Source organism: Mchenga conophoros, linkage group LG2 (assembly GCF_057382185.1).
Source record: "Mchenga conophoros isolate Kocher_MC1m ecotype Shallow Benthic linkage group LG2, M_conophoros_male_GT1.1, whole genome shotgun sequence".
In the NCBI taxonomy this organism is placed as follows: Eukaryota; Metazoa; Chordata; class Actinopteri; order Cichliformes; family Cichlidae; genus Mchenga; species Mchenga conophoros.
This window is the reverse complement of record NC_140527.1, coordinates 1,875,583-1,897,948: the sequence shown is the minus strand read 5'-3', so window position 1 is coordinate 1,897,948 and position 22,366 is coordinate 1,875,583. Positions and strand designations below refer to the sequence as shown.

Genomic DNA, 22,366 nt, shown 5'->3' with positions numbered 1-22,366 from the left:
TGATCTCTTCGAGTAAAGAAAAACAAACCTGATAGGAAGAAGAAAAAAAAGCGATCTGTCAGCGTCTCATTCACCCAGCGGTGCAGAAAGAGTTAAATTACGTGCTCTACTGGAGTCCTACCTCATGTGACAAATATGGCCAATGTGATTGGCTGAGCCTTTCAGGGAGCTCTGTTGAGTTTTAGCAGCGGCAAGCCTGCGCTGCGAGGAGGAGGACGGCAGCGAAGAGGAAGAATCTGGATATAAGAAAGTATTTTTCAGAGAAACCTGTAAGTCACTTAAAGCCAAGTTCACTCATAATGCCACGGTCTGGCTGGCAGACCGTGGGGGTGTAGGGAAGGAGGACCCAGGCGCGGTGCTCTATGTACAAGCAGTGCGTTTATTTACAGTGATGGACAGACATGACAATAAATCCCGTGCTCTCCCGACTCCCGTGACGTGTCCTCTTCTCAGTGCTAGTGCTCCTGTCTCCGCTTCTCCGTGATGAGCACCCCGTGCTCGCTGTCCTCTCGTCTCCCCGTAACTCCTGGGGACATAAGAGAGAGGAAGCCGTCAGACACACAATAATGCAGCAGACTCAAACTAGGAACTGGTCGAGAGACTGACGTGAAGCCACGCAATGATCCAGCGCCGGAGAGAGCTCCACCACACTCTCAAGTAGCTCCTCCGACAGGCCTGATCAGCTGCAGGTGTGTCAAGGTCTTCAGGTGTGGCCAATCACCTGCCAGGGCCACACACACACACGTCTACAAGCAGGGAGAACGAGGGACAGCAATACAAAATACATACATCATAATATTAGTCCATAACTGCTCAGGGTCCTGGGTCTGACACATAAAATGTGTCCGTCACAATAACGTTACAGGCTATGCTAGGCTTTGTCCCACATCAGTCTAAAACTGTATGTAACCATGAATAACGTGTTTGCACAGCAGGCAGCACTGTTAGTTCTCTCAGTCTCAGAGCAGCGTTTCTAATCTAACTGAAGCTGTCAGAGAAAACGGAGCCTCGAGCAGCCCGGATATTAGATTACAGAGGCTGTTAGAATTATATGTCTAACTTTAAAATGTTGGTGACACAATAATTTCATCTTAATGGCACTGACGTATTCATAGGTCATAGTCATGATTTTGCAAATATTCCACCTTGTAGTGCAGTTTGCACAACTTGTTTTAAAAACGCACTCAGCCTACAAACATTACTGATGAGTCAAGATCTGCACAAAGTGACAGACACACTGAAGCAGCTCCACATTTTATTCTTATTGTCATGTATGTCCTATTTGTCAGGTGAAGAACCAACACAAAGCTCAGGGAGCAATGGTGACACAAGATCACAGGTGGAATTGGATGATGACGCAGAATGAGAAGAGCGAAAGCAGATCGTTGAATGAAACATGAACCAGAACTGGTTTGTAAAAATGCAGCTTCACTGGTGTGGAACTGGTTTAGCTTTCGTCCCTCAGACACACAACAAAGCACTATTTTTGGTAGCGCATGCTAGCGGGCCGTCGTTATTACCGTGTTGTTTGGAAAATACGGCGCACTTAAAACCAATCCTTTGATTTTTCTGAAAGTCGACAGAGCCCCTTATAACCCCGTGTGCCTCATGTATGAACTCTGGTTGTGTTTACTGACCTCGAACTGATTTTATGTGCACGGCGCTCGAAAATCTGTCAGATGTTTCAGTGCGACTTTGCTAAGCTACCAAGCCGCACCGCTTGATGGATTGTCGGAGCGTTACGGCTGTCGTAGGCGGAGCCTCGCGGAGTGAGCCATGTCTCCGTGACGACCAGGACACAGCAGTCACGGACGATTGGCTGTGCGGCGAGAAGTAGGTTCAGTTCGTCTATTTTGTTGACAACCGACCGTGCGTTGGTCAGAAAGATGCTCGGGAGCGGTGGTTTGAAAGGCTGCCTCTTTAGCCTGGCTAGCAGGCCCGGCAGGCATCCCCGCTTTTGTTTGCGTTCCTTCCGCCGCCTGCGTTTCTTGGCAGAGCCGATAACAATCCACGGAGCACCCGATGTTCTCGCTATCTCCGGGGGGATGTTGTGCACCCTCTGATAATCACTGGTAATGGGGATCTGGCTGTTATATCCGATCTTGCATAATTCCAGATGGTTGTAGGAAAATTTGGCTTCACAATAAGGAAAACAAAAGAAGAAGAAAAAGTGGAGAAACCAAAAAGAAAGGCACCTAAGTGGAGAGCATAGAGCCGCTGCGTCTGTGCGCGCCGCCATCTAGTATACTTCTTCTAGTACACAGCCTGGAGGTGTGTTTGGGGTCATTGTCCTGTTGAAAACTGGTCCTTAAATGCAATTGACACCCCTTTCTCAACGAGAAGTTTGGGCTCGGGTGAGCCTGAGTGCTGAAGATATCTATCTATTCGGAACCATGATAACAGGGTTCTGGCTGATCGGAGCTGGCTTGAGAAAGTGGAACTGGCTGTTCAAACCCCCACAAGGCTGCCCGCTGGGATTGGAACGATGGGAGAGGCGTGAGTTTCTCAAAATGGGCTCATTGAGTGCAGCATGGATAAGATCTTGGAGAGGCTACGGCTGCCGTGAATACTCAGAATAACATCTCTGAGCGCAAATTGGATGACATCTCGGGGAGGCCCACTGTCGTGAGTTCTCAGAATCGGCTCCTTGAGCACAAGAATGACAACATCACAGAACGCAAGTATGACGAAGCTCGCGGCTCTCCAACGGGAGATTGAGAGACCAGTGTTGGACTGTAGAACTGCTTTGAAATTCATATGAGCTGTTCGCACTAAAGTAAAAAGCACCATCACTTCATGCGCATACCCCTTTGGTGCCAGCTGCAAGGCTGGAGCTGAACAACAACACCCTGATAACGACTGTGTTGAGTCTGTTCCTTCCCATTCCATGCAAGGCCACCTGGGTTGGCTGGAAGACTGTTTACTTAGCCTGGCAGGGCAAAGGACACTGTCTCAGCTGAACTGTGGACACACACACATACATATACACTGATATGCACACACTCATCCCCCCTCCCTTTCCAAATGCCTTCGATGCTTATTCCCTTGACGGTGGATCAAGGACACCAGCGCACGCAGGCCCGGATGTGCTGTCTAATTCGGCTGTCTCTCACCCTTTACCCCCCTGTTGCTTGTCATGTGTTTCTTTGGTGTATTAAGAGGTTTTTCATGTGCAGAGGTGTTTTTTTCTGTTCTCAAACTGTTGGAGCTCAGTCTGGGGGGAGTTATTTTTTTCTCCTTATCTTTCCTCATGTGGTGCATTTTTCCATTGTTATACCTCTCTGACCCGTCTTCCCCATGTGATGTTTGTGTAATGTATGTATGGTCGGAGGGTAAGATGGCGCCGCCATTGCGTGCAATAGGTCGGCAGCCTTATGAAATTTCCCCTTGTGGGACTAATAAAGGTATATCAAATCAAATCAAATCAAATCAAAAAATCAATGATGGTCCAACCAAATGCAAACCAGATGGGATGCATGTTGCTGCAGGATGCTGTGGTAGCCATGCTGGTGCAGTGTGCCTTCAGTTTTGAATAAATGTTCAACAGTGTCACCAGCAAAGCCCCCTCACATCACCTCCACTCTTCACGGTGGGAACCATGCATGTAGAGACCATCCCATCACCTTTTCTGCATGGCACAAAGACACAGTGGAACCAGAGATCTCAAATTTGGACTCATCTGTCATGATCTGCAGGGCAGATTGTTGGGAGATGAAGGATGTGGACCCAAGCACGGACGGCAACGTAGCTGTGAGAAAGTTTATTAATAACGAAAGGCAAAATTCAAATCAAAGCATCGCAGGGAACTATGCTAACAAAAACCTAAACTGGGAACAGCTACAAAAACCTGAGACGTGGAACCTGGAGAGACACACGGCAGGAAGACACGCAGACGAACCAGCAACTAACAGAGGCGGAGACAAGGCTTAAATACACAGAGGGATAACGAGGGAATGAAACACAGAGGGAGAGCACAGCTGGGAGTAACTGGGCAAGACAAGGAAGTAAAACAGAATACACTAACATGAGACAAGACCTTCAATGTAAAACAGGAAATAAACTGACAGGACTCAGAGATGCAACACTGACAGAGAACAGAGGGAACACAGAGTCCAGGAACCAGAGTTACATGAGACATGACTGACTGGGGAACAAGACAATAAACACACGCGCACAACTAAACCTGAAAGCTAAATCACAATAATCCAAAGGGCACAACCAAGGACTCAGAACAAAAACCATAATATAACATATTACCAAAACACAAGAACTCAAAATGCTGGGTCACAATGACCCAGAACCGTGACATCATCAGACCAAAGCACAGATGGTCTAATGTCCACTCCTCGTGTTTCTTGACCCGGACAAATCTCTTCTGCTTGTTGCTTTTCCTTAGTCGTGGTTTCTCATGTTAGTGTTTTCACTATGCCTATTTCACATTTTCATTGCCTGATTGCAGAGGTGGGACCAAGTCATTGTTTTGCAAGTCTCAAGTAAGTCTCAAGTCTTTATCCTCAAGTCTCAAGTCAAGTCTCAAGTAATGTCAGGCAAGTCAGAGTCGAGTCTCAAGTCACTGGTGTAAAAGTCCGAGTCAAGTCACAAGTCTGAAACTTTGAATTTCAAGTCCTTTCGAGTCTTTAAAAAAAAAAAAGAAAAAATAATGTTGCAGTTATGCTAAATGTAAATATTAGACCATGTAATTTTAAAATCTGTGTTTTTCTCAACACATGACAAAATAGTGAACTTAGAAAATATACACAAATTGTGAAATTGCACCTCTTTAAAATGCAGCTCAATTAAACCTAGCTCCAAGAATAATTTTCACCGACAGTTCTGAGATAAGCTGCATGTTATTCTTGGATGCGGTTGTAGGACCAGCTTTAAAATCGCATGACAAAAATATCATACACATTAAAAAAACTGTATCACCAACGTAGCCTGGACAACATTTGCTAGTTAGATGAAGTCAGCTATCTCATCTTAGCATATTTATATGCATATTTATAATTATACGGTTCTTGGAGTGAGTGCATACACTCATGAAGTTTAGTAACTTCCGGTCACTGCAACAAGCCCAGGTACAGTTTACCGACGGATGGGTGCAGGACCTTGAAACGCACCGTGTCGAACGAAAGACCATCGTACGTATCATAAGTTTACCAGTCTCACAAATTGTCGTCATAAATACACATTCCTTAACCGTTTATTAATAGGACCTTTGAGCTCAAGGGTAATTAATTAGTAGTGGAAATAATTTCTGGTAGCATCACAGAAATGTAGCAGTGACAATAATACTGTATGCTGTAATCGTACTGGGCAATTAGTGATACAAAACAACAGTTTTACCCTGTGAATAAAAGTATATGTTTTTGTCAATGTACCATAATAACAGAAGCGAAACGCAATATTGTGTCAGGACAATTCACTATTTATGCACAATAAATAAAGGAGCATAGCGCGACCATTTCTGTTCAGCGCCAGACTTGCTTGTAACCTATATCACCAGTTATGTTATGAAAATGACGCATTAACTACTAAAAAACACTGACCTTCGTGTAAATGCTTGGAGCAGACTAACCTGTGAGCTGGAGTGTTCTGGGACGTTATATTTGGTCTTTGAATGGCTGCAATCCAGGCCATCCGTCGCCTCTTTGTTACTTCGGAAACATGGCTCGAACAATTTCTCTTCAACGACGTAATCCGATAACAACCGATCTCTTTACCCGTCGGCTTCTCGTGGCTGTCATGCGACCGGCTATTGCAGTTAATAATACAACGGCTTCTTGACATTTTTGTGTTTCTTTTTATCGCTGTATAACTGATTTCAATTGAAAGCCTGCGTGCGCTAGTACCGCTTGCCACGAGTTCCCAGAATCCTTTGCGGTTCCACCCGTGAATGACGTCACATTTTCAATCTCTATATAATATGCATGTTAAGTTTTATATTTGGGGTAAAATATCAAGTCTTTTCAAGTAAACCGGTTCAAGTCCAATTCAAGTCCCAGGTCATTGGTGTAAAAGTCCAAGTCAAGTCACAAGTCTTAGAACATTTTTTCAAGTCAAGTCTAAAGTCATAAAATTAATGACTCGAGTCTGACTCGAGTCCAAGTCATGTGACTCGAGTCCACACCTCTGCCTGATTGCAACATCTGTACTGTTAATTGTAGGATCTAAAGAGATAAGAGTTCAGCTTACTGGTGTGGCCCTCCCAGTTTCTCATGTGCCCACCCCTGCTCAGAAGCGCCCTAAGGGGGAGAAAAGTGATGAATCTAAGGTCCCATGACTGACAGGGACAGAAAGTATTAACATGTCACCATCAACGTTTGCTTCACAAGGTACTTATAAATGTGTTTATTTCATGGCATTAGTGTTGTTTTGTTTTTGCCAACAAAGACTGGTTTGGTTTCTTTCAGGTGCACGTGCTCCAAGGTGATGCTGAGAGCTGATGTTTCACAAAAGAAAGACAGACAGATGGAAATGAAACTTATACCAAAGTCCACATGAGAGAAACTGCTTGACTTTTTTAATATTAGTTAGTTTACTTCAGTTCTAACAGAAAATAATGTGTTTCTGTTATTTTAGCCAACATGCACCTGCCTGCACCAATTACAAATGTGAAATGTAATACATATATGTATTACATCACTTATGTGCCAACGTGCTTCCATGGTATAATTCAATTCAATTCAATTTTATTTATATAGCGCCAAATCACAACAAAAGTCGCCTCAAGGCGCTTCACAGATACAGAGAAAAACCCAACAATCATATGACCCCCTATGAGCAGCACTTTGGTGACAGTGGGAAGGAAAAACTCCTTTTTAACAGGAAGAAACCTCCAGCAGAATCAGGCTCAGGGAGGGGCGGGGCCATCTGCTGTGATTGGTTGGGGTGAGAGAAGGAAGACAGGATAAAGACATGCTGTGGAAGAGAGACAGAGGTTAATAACAGATATGATTCAATGCAGAGAGGTCTGTTAGCACATAGTGAGTGACGAAGAAACACCCAATGCATCATGGGAATCCCCGGCAGCCTACGTCTATTGCAGCATAACTAAGGGAGGATTCAGGGTCACCTGGTCCAGCCCTAACTATATGCTTTAGCAAAAAGGAAAGTTTGAAGCCTAATCTTGAAAGTAGAGATAGTGTCTGTCTCCTGAATCCAAACTGGAAGCTGGTTCCACAGAAGAGGGGCCTGAAAACTGAAGGCTCTGCCTCCCATTCTACTTTTAAATACTCTAGGAACAACAAGTAGGCCTGCAGAGCGAGAGCGAAGTGCTCTAATAGGGTGATATGGTACTACAAGGTCATTAAGATAAGATGGGGCCTGATTATTTAAGACCTATACTGATCTAATCTCTGGCTTAGGCAGCTGTCCCACTCCCATCCCCTCAGACCCACACTCCTGACACTGAACCAGCACCACTGATTTCTTAAGAAGTAAAATCTTTTGCCAAAAATGTGTCTAATTGCAGGAGGTTCCTTGGGAAATTGTCTTGGTCCTGCAGTCCTCTCTGGTGTCCTGTCACTGCTTGTTATTGTGTGTGTCTCTTTTCTCTGCACTCCTCCCTGCCTGGACAGTACTTCTCTCGGGTTCCTACGTACCTGCTGACAATCAACTCACCTGCTGCGCATCATCTTCATCTGATCGGTCACCACTTAAGGTGGCGGCTGAGTCGGATTCCTGCTGTTCACCTTGGACCCTTGTTGGGTGATGAGTGTGTTTGTGAGGAGCGTCAGCATGGAGTTTGATCTGGGACGTGCGAGTGACCGGCTCTGTGAACAGAAGAGTTTGCTTCCCTTTCCCTGGATCCCCTGGCGCCCCCTTCCTCTCACTACTGTATGTACAGAATCGGGGTTCTGTAAATAAACGCAGGTTGAGTTTGAGTCCTGCCATTTGCCTTGACAGATTTTTTTTTCATGTATTTTGTAATAATAATTCATTATAACTCACATAAACAGAGCATTTTTGGAAAGGTGTCTATTATATTTTGCACACTGCCTATGACAGATTGTTTTAGTTGGCTATACTTTGTTTGAAAAAATATTTAAGTAATATTTATCAATACTTAATGTTACAAATAAAAATGTTTAAGTTATAAAAATACTTTTTATAGATGACATTTCCAAAAAGTTAACGTATTTTTTTGTATTTGGTACCAATCAATGTAAAAAAAAAAATCTAATAATGTTATCATCATATACCCCTGCAAAAATATCTACTTACCTAAGTAGATATTGATCCATTTCTTTTAGGGCTGTCATGGTTTGCGGTATCCACGTTTTTTCACGGCGCCCCTACCCCTCAATGCTGGCACCGAGCAAGTTACACGGGGAAGATGAACTGTCTCATCCCAGTCACAGGTACACTGAAACACCGTCCGCAGATTTGTTTTTACTGTAAGTTTCGCAGCGTCGTATGAGCACATGCGCCTCAGCTCGTGAGTCTCGTGCCAGCGTATGGCACCGTTGATCTGTTTCGTCGCGGATGTCCTGCTACAACAGCGAAGTTGTGGTTAAAAAACAAAACGTCAACAAACCAATGTGCAAATCCTTCCTCGCGTGCGTGTGTGCGTGTGCACGCGCGCGGAGGGGAGGGGGGGCTCCAGCCAGTCAGACGCCAGCGACTGGAGCTGGAGGAGCGCGAGGTTGTATTCGCGTGCAGTGAAGCAGGAGGACGCGGAGGACCAGAGCCGATGTGTGCGGTGACAACTGAGCGAGTCCAGGCAGTGAACTAGTTCTCAGTCTTTAACGCCGGGAGAGCAAATCACTGATCGACGCCACTGCTTACAGCGCACCGAGTTTCAACCTCAGCTCACCGGAGCTTTCCTTAAGAAGGGCCCAGAAGTTCGCCGAGGGATGGATCGATCCCGGGGGTATCACCGCAACTGCTGCTGACACTCCTTCAGGGAAGTTTGAGGTGTTTGGAAACTACCGTGTGACTCTGTCCGGTACCATGCTGACACTTACGCAGAGTATGTAAAGTTATTCGTTAAATCCTGCAACTCTAACGAGAGTCTGCTCCCCCGGCTGCTTTGCAAAGTGTGAATAAGTGGTTTTATAGCGTGTGTGTGACTGTGCTCCTGAAGAGCTGCTACTTTCTTCATGCGCTGTTCTCATTTTTATGTCCAGCAGTTGCACTCCAGCGTATCTGTGCTCAGTGTGTGTATCAGTGTGGGTTATTCACGGTGCTGCTATGCAGACTGACTGGAGCCACGCTCAGACAGTTCCACTGTAACCCCAATTCTGAGGCCTGGACTGCATTCACAGAAAGAAACCTTTACAGCTCTGCACTTCTCCATCCAGAGGGACAACTTGTACTGAGCAGCAGATGTTACACAGCTTTATGTACTAACGTGGATTATTCAGAGACTGCTATGAAGACAGAGTGGAGCCACAGAAAACCTGCTTGTAAAACTGAAGTAATGCACACGATTGTGCAGTTGTCCGTGCAATGAAATAAGCTAACGGTGTATTCCTGAATGAAACACTGGGACCAAAAGTCTTTTTTGTGCAGTAGTGAAACACATTCTTCCAGGAGGTGAAGGCTCAGCTGATGCTCGCTCCTACACAGTGAAAGAACTGAAATGATTTACTGGACAACTTTTAAGATTTTGTAGTTCATGTACATTTCCAAATATCACCGTTTTTTGTGTTCAAATCCGATTTTACGTTACCTGTTTGTTACCCTAACTGTTGCAAAATGAAGAATCCCCTTCCTCTGAGTAATATGTGGAACAGACCTGATAACAAAGACCCACAGCAGGTCTCTGTGCCTAGCACTAACAAGAAGTTCAAGAGGAAGTCCCGCGAACCTAAAAGGTTTTTCAATGGCCCCGAGCCCGACAGGATGAACACCTACACAGTTGACGTGACTGATGCAGACTGGGTAGATGACGCCCATATGGAGTCGCATAATGTCCACAAGCTGGCTCCACTCAAGAGACACCTGATGATGTCACAAGAGCCGATGGCCAGTACCACGGGGATTCTGTCAGGATTAAAAGAAGACATGGCTGCAGCTCAGAGTGGTGGTGCCATAGATATGAGAATTGGCAGTAATGTGCCTGTTGATGCTTCCAAAGTTTCCCAGGTGCCCACCTCCTCATTCTCTAACCCAGAGATCTCCCACTGGCCCACCTCCATCTCCCAGCCTCTGTCCAGCAGACTAAAACTGGGCCTTCAGTCGATATTCCCTCCTTCAACATCAACCTGCAACTCAGCCAGTCACCAGGTGTTTTCCTTAGAGGCGCCTCCCGGCCAGTCTGCCGCCAGAGTCTCACAGTCCTCCGAGTGTCACGAACATATGGATCCACAGGTCCCTTCGCATAAGGTGAATATGTCCTTTCACATATAATCGTGTATAAAAGAATGTACACCCTCTAAAATTCAAAGGTTTTAATTGCCAGTAAATAATAAACAGTCCTCTGGTCTTTAGCTGGTTTAAAACGATTTAAATGCAGCCACGGATAAACCAAAAGGGGTATTTTTCATCTGACCTCAAAATAAGCCAAAATACAGAAACAATGTGTGAACCACCAACTACAACCTTACCCAAGGACGTTTGGCATGTAGGCTGGGCTGAATCACCAAAGTGTTGATCAGTCGATGACCTGCTCTACCTCCTGAGCTACACTGAAGTGAAATGCTGTGGTGGGACCTTGGGAGAGCTGTGCATAATGTTTGCAACCCTCAGTGAACTGAAGCAAATGACCTCATTAATTGTCCAATCAACTGAAACTTGTTCAATGAAATGTGGCCAATCAAGTCATCGACTAACTTCTCCACATCATGTTCTTACGGTTAAAGTGTCAGACTTAAAAGCCATTTATGATTTCACAAAAAATCTCACCTTTTATAGATTAAGAGGACTCCTGGAAGAATTGAATATATATTTAATTGATTGATAAGTAATCAAATAAAAGGAAAAAACGTTTAAGATAGTCCACGATCCAAAGGTTGCTGCCAGAGTAAGTAGGAAATGCATCCTAGAGGGTAAGCTCAGTGATAGTGTGCTAACTCCAGGCCTAACCCCATGGCCCGTGTTTCACCAGGAGTCTCTGAGGAAGCGGATTGGGTTGAGTCCTGATCGATCTGGGCATCTTCCAGAAGTCAAAGCCATCCAGCAGACCAGGAGGCTGCTAGCAAACGCCAGGGAGAGGACCCGTGTCCATACCATCAGTGCTGCATTCGAGGCTCTGAGGAAACAGGTCAGACTCACACTTTATAATGTCCCTCTATGTACAAATATATGTTTTCTGATGGCTGGTTGACAGCCAGGTTCATCTTCTGAGAGACACACATCATCTCCCTAAAAAGAAACTCTGAAGGTGTCGCACCGACTCCTACGCTGACAGGATGAAAACCTGGGTAGATGAGTGACTGTCTGTCCACCATCCTAAAGTTTTCCTCAGCCTTTGTTTGCACTTTGTTTGTTTGCATTGTAGATTCTCACTGAAGGCATCAACACATGTGGAGTTATGCATTAAACCCAAAAGCTGTGAAATGTCTGCAAACATGTTTTAGATTTCAGATTCTTCCTCATATCCAGCCTTTGCTGTGATTCCTGCTCACTCTCTGCATCCTCTCCATGAGCTTCACGAGGTCGTCGCCTGGAATGGTTTCCAGCAGTCTGATGGGGTTCCCAGAGCTGCTGAGTCAGTTTCATCATAGCTCTTGATGTTGTTTCTCTTTACTTAGCTGATTGGTTCTTACCATAATATGAATTCTAACAGTTGTCAAACAGGCTGTCAGCTGTGCACCAACCTGACTGCTGCCAACACACCTGATGGTCCCAACTCCACAGGTGAACCCCGACAGGCTCACCTGTGAGGTGAATCCATGTCAGGTGGCTGTTTCATGAAGCTCACTGAGAGAAGACTAAGCACTGTGGACAAAGCGAAGCGCGGCTCAAATATAAGACATATTTAGACTTATTTCTTTAGTTACATGATTCCATATGTCCTGCTTCATATATTTGATGTCTTCAGTTTGTAAAGTAAAGCTTCTCCGTGTATATCTCTGAATCTATTTCACAATACATTACAACACGTGATGGCAGTTGTTTCAGTGTAGCTGTGTGACGGCGTAAACACCTTAACTACACTACTTATCACTGTCCCTCTGGAGGCTCCACTCTCTGCATTGTGAGGTCATATGTGGAGATTGATATTACTCACTTCCATTAATGGTGAAAAGGTTTGGAAGTGTGAAACCATGGTTTCCTTAAACCTCAAAGACTTAATCAAAATGTGGTTTTGTCTTTGGTACCACGTGATGAGCTAATACGTGATGCACTAACAACAGTAATAGAGGATAAGTCCATATGTTTCTCTTTGAAAACAGCACAACACTTTAGACAAACGAGAAGAGGCTAAAGGAGAATCATTTCCTTCTCTTTTCCTTCCTCCAACCACGGACCGTGCTCTAGGTGCCGTGTTACTCGTACGGGCAGAAGCTCTCCAAGCTGGCGATCCTACGTATAGCCTGCAATTACATCCTGTCTCTGGCTCAGCTCGCGGAGCTGGACTACAGTTCAGATCACAGCAGCGTGAGCTTCTCTCAGTGTGTTGAACAGTGCACACGGACCCTGCAGGCCGAGGGAAGGAGCAAGAAGAGGAAGGTGAGGTGGAACTCCCATAAACATGCATTTACAGTTAACTTTTATCACACACGTTCTTGAATGATTGGGCCCCATCATATGTTAAAGATACCACAGTACCACGTTATCCCAGAACAGCACATTGCAGGCTAACTTTGCTTCCTGTAGTTTCCAAAAGTTCGTGAACGTTTTGGAACAACTGTCATAAACTCACATTTTACAACACAGAAAGCAGGTGAAACGTGAGAAAATGTGCCAGTTTAAGAAAAGTGTTTGATGGCAGCAACGCTTCTCAGAGAACGTTTGGAGATGTTGTTGAAGAGTGTTTGATTGCTGACAGGAGCAGGACGCGCACTCAAATGTTTTCTCTCAGCTTACTGTAGAGAAGCATCAAGAAAGATAAGCGAGACTAAAACTCAAAGCTGTGTAGAACAGTTTGCTGCTGAACAGCTTCACTCTGTTTGTTTTAGGCTACATGGGAGCACACGTTGGTATAAAACCTGTATCTGCCCTCCAGCTTCGATGGTGCTTTTCCATCAAAGTGTCATAGATGAAGACTTTTAAACGAGGGCTGCAGAACAGTTTTAATGAGCTGTGGTCAAACGATGACAGCAGCCTTTCTGCATCATGTTCACATGTCGCTCGTTTGCATGAGCGCTTGCTGCGTGTTCACAGAGACGTCCATGACAGAACGATGTCTACACCTGAGGATCATCCAGGACTGACTCGCAGCCTTATGTAACTTACCTGTTGCCAGTTAATCTGGTTAGCTGCTAAATGTTCCTCCAGCTGTTTCTTGTGGCACCACTTACTTTGTTCCTCCCGTTGCAGCTTTTGCACTGGTTCTTAGCATCTTTCTGCTCTGCCTGAGCACTCACGTGACTTTGTATAATGTGCCTCATTCACCTGCTCAAGCTAGCACTTTTTCCTAAGTGCTTTCTGTCTAACATTTACCCACATTTGCACTCTGATAGATTAGGGTTAGTATTCTGCTCCAGGATATTTGGCATGCACACTGGAACAGCAAGCTTCCAATTAGATGACACAGTCTACCTCCTGAGCTTCTAAAACATGCTTCCATCAAAGTGAGCTCATTTTTTAGGAAATAGTAAAATGTCTCAATTTAAACAGTTTATTTAACAGTTTTCTGTAAAATATGGCGTCATGAGATTTGCAAACCATCGCATTCTGTTCTTATATATGTTTGAGACAGCATCCCAACATTTAGAGAATCAGGTTGGTAGAACTGTAGCTGTCAGGCTGCTGTGGACAGAGCCACCAGCGTGGACTCAGGAGACGACACCCACTCTGCTGACTGGCTAATGACTTTCCTTATTAAAGCCAATAGTTAGCAGTATAACTAATCATTCATGTGTTATGCTGCTGTAGGCTTAGGCTGCAGAGACTCCAACGATTCTTTTCACCTGTTTCTACTCCTCAGGTGTTTTTACATCAGCGCTCCATGTCACTCAGTTCTGTCTCCCAGTTTGTGTTTTGCATTCTCCATGGGGTCCAATATTTTTTACATTTCTTTATTCAGTTCTTCTTTCTTTGTGTTTTTTATACTTCAATTGCTTTTGTTTGGTTTGTGGTGGTCTGCGAGCAGACACAGTGTAAGAGGATTTTAGGGGATTTAACAAAAGTACTGCATGAACTGTTTAAGGCTGCCAGACAGAAGCAGCAGGCTACAGATGTTTGTTTCAATACAAACACATAAAATACACATAAGCTTTTTAAGTGATATTTTTAAGACATGACATGTATGATGCTGAGAAACTGAAAGGTAAATGGCCTGTATTTGTATAGCGCTTTACTAGTACCTAAGGACCCCAAAGTGCTTTACACCACATCCACACACTGGTGATGGCAGCTACATTGTAGCCACAGCCACCCTGGGGCGCACTTGACAGAGGCGAGGCTGCCGGACACTGGCGCCACTGGGCCCTCTGACCACCACCAGTAGGCAACGGGTGAAGTGTCTTGCCCAAGGACACAACGACCGAGACTGTCAGAGCCGGGGCTTGAACCGGCAACCTTCCGATTACAAGGTGAACTCCCAACTCTTGAGCCACTATTATCAGGAAGTCCTAAAAACTCCCTGAAACTTAAAGGTCTTAAATAATCAGGCCCCATCTTATCTTAATGACCTTGTAGTACCATATCACCCTATTAGAGCACTTGGCTCTCGCTCTGCAGGCCTACTTGTTGTTCCTAGAGTATTTAAAAGTAGAATGGGAGGCAGAGCCTTCAGTTTTCAGGCCCCTCTTCTGTGGAACCAGCTTCCAGTTTGGATTCAGGAGACAGACACTATCTCTACTTTCAAGATCAGGCTTCAAACTTTCCTTTTTGCTAAAGCATATAGTTAGGGCTGGACCAGGCTGCCGGGGCTTCCCAGAATGGGAACAAACACTCAGCGGATTTTCAGATCATCCACTGAGTGTTTGTTCCTCACCATGTGTATACACCACTCTTCACTTAATTATTGGTTATTATTAATCTCTGTCTCTCTTCCACAGCATGTCTTTATCCTGTCTTCCTTCTCTCACCCCAACCAATCACAGCAGATGGCCCCGCCCCTCCCTGAGCCTGGTTCTGCTGGAGGTTTCTTCCTGTTAAAAGGGAGTTTTTCCTTCCCACTGTCGCCAAAGTGCTGCTCATAGGGGGTCATCTGATTGTTGGGGTTTCCTTTGTATTAGTGCATGGTCTACCTTACAGTGTAAAGCGCCTTGAGGCGACTGTTGATGTGTGTAAATACATTTGAATTGAATTTCTCAAATTGAAGATAAAAGTCTGAACTTCCATCACATCATTGTTTGATCCAGGTGTGACTGTGTTGGTGTACAGGGGACTTTAGTAGATGGTGTAAAATCTACATTACTGTGTATTCCTCCCCCTACTCCCAGCCGGTCGTGCCAGATGGCTCCGCCTCCATCAGCCTGTTTCTTCCTGTTAAAAGGGAGGAAACCGCTGCTCATAGGGGGTCATCTGAGTTTGGGCATTTTCTCTGTTTTCTGTTATTTATTATTGGGTTCCAGTATAAAGTGCCTCGAGGTCACTGTTGATGTGCTGTATAAATAAAACCAAATTGGACAAATGTATATAAAGTGAAGTAATCTTAGTCCTCATATAGTCCTGTGATTGGAGGAGTACAGTGGTTGTGACATTGAGTGCTCAGACATAATTAGCAAGAGAATAAAAAGTTTGAAACACAGAAATATTTTAGAAGTAACTTAAAGCTACTTTGGCTGCTTCCTTTTGATTTGTCAGTGTTTTCACACCCTTCCTGAAACAAATCCAGAGGGCTGCTGTGTATTTATACAGTCAGGCCATAAGTGTTTGGACTTGGTCATTTTGCTTCTGTAGACCAACACAACTAAGTTTAAATCAAACAATCAAAATGTGTAGAAAGTTCAGAATTTCACCTTTAATTCAAGACATTTAACAAAAGCATTGCATACTTTGTCTATTTTATATGCAGATATATTGAACCTTTGAACAGTATCAAAGAAAAAGTAGGACAAAGATGGCGTCCAACTATTGAGCAACTGAAATGTGCCCGTCAAATATCTGCTTTCAAACGTCCTCCTTAGTTCTCCAGAGCTCACAGAGCAGAGCTGATGCTGAAACGTGCTGAACGTATCAATTCAAAAACTTTAACCCTTTAAAATAAATGTGAACTTTGTATTTTGTATGAAAGGTGTTGCACTTTTTATTTACATGTTGCGTAGCGTTACACATTTTTGTTGAACCACAGAGTCGGTGGACTCTTACTTCTGCACTTCACACTAATCGAGTCACGTTGCTCTTTTAGATGTAAACGAGTTTAGAGCTTTTTCTGGCTAGCTTTGTGTGTGTGTGTGTGTGTGTGTGTGTGTGTGTGTGTGTGTGTGTGTCTACATGTGCGTGTTCTGTAAACCCCAGACACCAGATGTTTAGAGTGAAGGGGAAGTAAAGCTGGCGCCATAAAGGGCAGAGGGCAGTGAGAAGGCACGCGAACTGAAACCACACACACACACACACACACACACACACACACACACACACACACACACACACTTGGCACATTCCCCAGCAGTCTCTCTAACACATTCCCGTGCTCTGCCTCTCCGGGCCATCTGCTCCAACATACTTTGAAACAAGGAGGGGAAAAAACACAGTCATCATCAGCTTGTCAGACAGCAGCAGCTGGTGGAAAGACAGGGTAGGGGGTAGTGGTGTGTGTGTGTGTGTGTGTGCGTGTGTGTGTGTGCTTTTCTCAGAGCCTCTGAGTCTGTATACACGTTTAGCAGGAAAAAAAACTTTTTGTTTCATTGGCTCTGAGGTCACACATACTCAGGACAAAGAAGACTGAACAAAAACAGGTTTGAACTGCCGCTGTGCCGTTTCATATCTTAAAAATATAAAATAAAAAGCTTTGTTTGTATGCAACAAAGAGCCTGCAGTAGCAACCCTCCAATGGTAGGCCAGTTTGCGGGTCACTCATCATACAGGACAAACCTAATAAACTGGAAACCATCAAGCAACCGCTTCAATGGTGAAGCCTCTGTACCTGCACCATGCTGTATCTGTATCCATATATGAAAAGCAGAGAGCACAAAACATTACACATTCACTGAAGAGGCCACTTTGTACTACTGTGGGTGAGACTGGTTATACACACTAGGGCTGCCACGATTAGTCGACTAGTCACGATTACGTCGACTATTAAAGTCGACGCGTCGTTTGAAGCTTTGTAAGATCCCAAAAGACGCAGGAATAAGTGGCAGGATTTAAGAGTGTAATAACGGACTGAAACAGAAGATGGCAGCACTGCATGTACAAGGATGCCAGCTGCCGTTAAACCCCGAAGAAGAAGAAGCTGTGTCCCAGAATTCATAGCGCAGCCCAGCTCAGTTTCCAACAATGGCGGCAGCTAGTTAGTTTTAATATTACTCTTATTATTCTTTCTGGGTCACAAAATAAACGTTTAACATATTTTCAGGCGAGAATGTAGCTGTGTAAACCTCAAATATCTGCTCAGTTTATCAGGACACCACATATTTTCAAAAGCGCTCCGACGTTTTCGGAGACGTCTGTTACCCACTAGCTCGATAGCTAGCCGGGGGCAAAGCTAACTAGAGCCGTGAGAACACCGGACTCCCCGCAAATCGTTTTCAAACCCACCGCCGTCTTTCACTACTCAGGTTAAACATGATATATAAGTCACTTAGATAACTTAAACATGTTATTGTTTGGCTTTTTTAGTATTTTATTTGTTCCTGAGTAAATCGGTTTGGCTGAGATTAAAGTTATAGTTTTTACACAGCTGAATAAACATCAAGCAGACAGCTGATTATCAGAAGTGTGAGATGCTCCAGAATTTACTCCGGTGTCCTGTTATATTTTAGATAGCAAGGAGTTTATTAAACTTCACCGAAACAATCTGCAAATTTCATTAAAATTTAATAAACTATCATCTTTTCTTTATTTTTAGTTAGCACAGACCTTAAACACTTAAAGCTGTAAGCTAATGATAGTTATATAAGAGCAGATGCTGCTGGTGCAATAAGCTGTACGTTTTACGTCCAATGGATCTGATTAGTCGACTAATCGCAAAAATAATCAGTGACTAGTCGACTATCAAAATAATCGTTTGTGGCAGCCCTAATACACACTACCATTAACCATCTCAGGTGTGTGTAATTTGGCTGCATCTTTGTTTCTGTTGCTGGGAGAATGTTTACAACAGCTTCATAAAATCACTATGAATAATTCTAATTACAAGGTTGTTATTTACTTTCTAACAAATAGTTTTGAGGAGACAGAAGTAAAATTAACAATATTTTCTCACTATATCAGTATTTCTAAATATCGATAAGGTTTCATGTAGATCACATGATGTTTGTTACCTAATGCTGATTTCCTGTTGTTACTTGGTGGCACTATGAGGGCGGCCTAATATTTGCCAGACTCTCAGTAAGCATCAGATTTTATAGTGGTTGCTATGCATGCGTTTTTGTTATAGCTGCATATCAGCCAGCACAGTGGACGCCAGTCCTTCATCTCTGCTTACTATTGGCCACTCATGGGTAGTTTGTTTTACTCAAAACCAAGATGGTGGACAGAAAGTCATAAATGCTGAAGGTCTGTGGAATATCTCGTAAATCCTCCTAAAGCTAGGAGCAAAAGTCTGTGTCCGTGTTGAATCTAGCTTCTATAATACACAACAAAACACAGTGTTTATATGTTTGTGTGTTTCACATCACTCGGAAAAAGTTCTGTATAGTGGATGTTTATCACCTACTGTTGATGGCATGTTGCCACTGGGTGGTACTATTAATGTGACATAATACTGGCGCGTGGATGTACACTGTCCAGTCTTGATGAAAGTGTAAACATGACGACATCAGAGATGTGAGGGCATGAAACCTGTAACAGGGATAGATGCATCAAAACATGTCAAAGTATTGGCTAATTAAAATATTAACGAAACATCCAGGACTCCTGCAAGTTTCCATATTTAATCATATTTACAAAAATATAACCAGGGACCTTTAATGGCACCCTGGTCACTTTTCATGGAAACGTCACGACAGCGAGGTCACCGGGTCAGACTTTGGAGGTCTGCAAGTGGGTTCAAGTAAAGTTATTAAAAACCAGCAGTAAAGAAATCAAACCATTGGAGAGCATTAAAACCATGAGGCATTTATGACAGCAGGCACAGAATATACATTATATAAGAGGTCACAAAGTAACAATGAGGCGGTGAAGTTGTCATTTCTAAATGGGATGCAAGGGTTATTTGTTACATCTCGAGCATCACCAGGCTGTGCAAATAAATGTGCATATTCCTGGTAAATTCCTGTATAACAGGAAAATAGTGTTTTGTATTCATATCGCCACTGTTAAGTGTTTACGTGTTTGGAAAACCTCAAAACAAATTACTGAATCGTCACAGCTGTCTTTGGTCTGAATCCCACTTACACAAATTAAGGTGGGATTTCCTCGAGGTCCCAACATCCCTCATCAACGTTCAAACAGCGCTATGCAGCAAATAAGTGAGGTACGAGTACAAGTTGGTATGTTGGTTGGCTGTAGCTCAGGTGGTAGAGCAGGTCAGCTACTGACTGGAAGGTTATGGGTTTGATCCAGGCTCCCGTCCATCCATCTTCTTCCGCTTATCCGGGGCTGGGTCGTGGGGGCAGCAGCCCAAGCAGAGAAGCCCAGACTTCCCTCTCCCCAGCCACCTCCTCCAGCTTATCCGGGGAACACCAAGGCGTTCCCAGGCCAGCCGAGAAATATGGGCCCTGGGGCCTCCTCCTGGTGGGACATGCCTGGAACACCTCACCCAGGAGGCGCCCAGGAGGCATCCTTGTCAGATCCCTGAACCACCTCAACTGGTTTGGGCTCCCACTAATCTGCATGCCAAATATGCTTGGGGAAGATACTACCCCCCAGTTGCTCTCTGATGCATCCATCGTGAATGTTAGCTAAACAGCACTGAAAGAAGAAAGTGCTGGTGTGACTGGGTGAATGTGGCGTGTTGCATAGAGCGCGTTGAGTCCTCCAGGAGAGCAGAAAAGTGCAGAGCCATCAGTCCAGTTACCATGTAAATACTAATACATTTATTCTGTGACAGTTTAGTTAAGCAATGATTCTCTGCAACTTTTCACTCTGAGTATCAGAAGAAGGTCATTTTGTTGCTACATGAAAAATAATAACACTGCCCAGCTGATGGCAGATGGCCCCGCCCCTCGCTGAGCCTGGTTCTGCCGGAGGTTTCTTCCATAGGGGGTCGTATGATTGTTGAGTTTTCCTCTGCATGTGTTATTGTAGGGTCTACCTTACAGTACAGAGGTGACTGTTGTTATGAGTTGGCGCTGTATAAATAATATCGGATTGAAGATCATCTTCTCGTCTTATCTTCCATTCACAATCACTTTTTGTCCTGCATAGGTTTAGATCTAAATGAACGCTTTCCTCATCACATGCTTCCTCATGCAGCACACACAATAAACACATTCCTTTATTAACTGAAATGATTTTATTTTGGCAGGTTGGAAGAATGCCCGAGGATGTTTGATGTTTTGAGACTACTGCTACCAGAATCACCTCTTCCCACTGCACGATCACACAGCCAGCCTCAGGCCACACTCTACTGTTGCACTGTGTAGAACGAAAAAAGCATGAAACAGTAGCATTTACTGTAAAAACAAAGAGGCTCATGTCATTCGGATTCAATTTAGATTTCCTGAGAAATAGCTGATAATGTTTCCTGGTGGACAGAAGGATGATCAGGATGACACCTAAGAATTAATAATAGATAGTAGTGTTTACAAGTATGTGAACAATGATCATCCTAACTTTGCTTAATTTACCCGACATGGCAGTTACCTAAATATTTAACCAATAATATGACAATGTTTACATAAATCTAGGTTTCTTTGCTACTCTCTGTTCTGTATATCAATTTAAGCAACATTACTAAACATCTTGATTTCTTGTATGGATTCAACATTAAATGTAAACGATGCTAAAACTAAGGTACAAATCCTAAGGTGAGAGAAAGTATGAATGAAAGGCCATACAGATTTGGAATTAAAATAAACACCTTCAATAAATAAATGATATATTCCAACCCCACTGAAGTGTTCTTACATTCATTTTTCTGTCCCATATTTACGGAGCCCTGCAGGGGACATGGGAGAAAAAAAATTAAGACGGACTTTTGCGAGATCTCGCAAAACTAACTCGGGATCTCGCAAAAGTTTCATACATCTCCGAAAACGTCGGAGCACTTTTGCATATGTGATGTCTTGTAAACCGAGCAGATATCTGACATTTACACAACTACATTCACGCCTCAAAATATCTTAAAAGTGTATTTTGTGACGCAGAAAGAGTAATATTACAACTAAGTAGCTGCCGCCATTGTTGGAATTCAACTTTTGCGAGATCTCGCAAAAGTCCGTCTTAATTTTTTTCCTCCCATGTCCCCTGCGGGGCTCCGTACATATTCTGTCACAGCTCCTCCTCTTTGGTTTTTATCTGTAGTTTTCATGGACTCTGTGATTTTTCACTATCAGTCTGTCAGGAACAGCTGTGCAACATAAATAGTTCTGAATAAAAAAAAATCAGATAAATGAAGACGTCTTAAATAAAATAAAATCTTTGTCCATGTGCAAATGTGGATGGTAGCGCGTCTATAGTCAGAAGCTCCGCAGCCCATCAGGGTCCACACACAGAGGTCGCTGTCAAAAGCTTGAATTGTACCTTTCTACAAATCTGGGCCGGGGCAATGGTGAGTTCCCAGTCAGAAATCTTGACCTATGGGCTCAAATTGTGGTCATAAATATTTTGTACTTGTAAATTAGGATTTGTGTGTGTAAACAAGATTTGTGTGTGGACTTAGCCAAAAAATACGTGTGAAACTCTGCACTCAAGTTTCAAGTTACAAGTACGAATTTTGACCCAGTTTTTCTTCCTTTCATCTGATTGGCCAATGTCATGTCAATCACAAATGTAACTATCCAATCAGAGAACAGGTGGGTTTGGCTATTGGGGGGGTGCTTTATGGAGTCCACACACAAATCTATTTTACACATATGAATCCTAATTTACAAGTACAAAATATTTATGACCACAATCTGAGCCCACGCTGATGGGATCAATCAAGTATCCTTCTATAGATCTACGAATGACTTAAAATTAGAGTAAGAACCGCAAACTCATTATGAAAGTGTCACAGATGAAGAGAATCCACAGACGTCTGTACCACTAAACACTA

General features: G+C 43.7%; 1 protein-coding gene and 1 long non-coding RNA gene across 3 annotated transcripts; one reads left to right on the top strand and one right to left on the bottom strand.

The window, feature by feature from the left end:
- Positions 1 to 359: 359 nt before the first annotated feature.
- On the bottom strand, positions 360 to 9,086 carry LOC146581432 (uncharacterized). 2 transcript variants are annotated; one of them, XR_014893404.1, is made up of 4 exons: positions 8,227 to 9,086; positions 7,624 to 7,859; positions 607 to 721; positions 360 to 526 (listed from the first exon to the last, which is right to left on the bottom strand). It is a non-coding gene; the product is annotated as an uncharacterized LOC146581432 (long non-coding RNA). The 2 variants fall into 2 exon arrangements; XR_014893405.1 differs by lacking the exons at positions 360 to 526; positions 607 to 721 and adding an exon at positions 6,224 to 6,921 and having other exon boundaries at positions 8,227 to 9,080.
- Positions 8,581 to 21,222, top strand: atoh8 (atonal bHLH transcription factor 8). Its single transcript, XM_085282496.1, has 5 exons — positions 8,581 to 8,974; positions 9,132 to 10,332; positions 11,054 to 11,209; positions 12,430 to 12,621; positions 20,636 to 21,222. The coding sequence occupies exons 2-5, from the start codon at positions 9,703 to 9,705 to the stop codon at positions 20,660 to 20,662; spliced, it is 1,005 nt and encodes a 334-aa protein (XP_085138622.1). The 5' UTR covers positions 8,581 to 8,974; positions 9,132 to 9,702; the 3' UTR covers positions 20,663 to 21,222.
- The last annotated feature ends 1,144 nt before the right edge of the window (positions 21,223 to 22,366 follow it).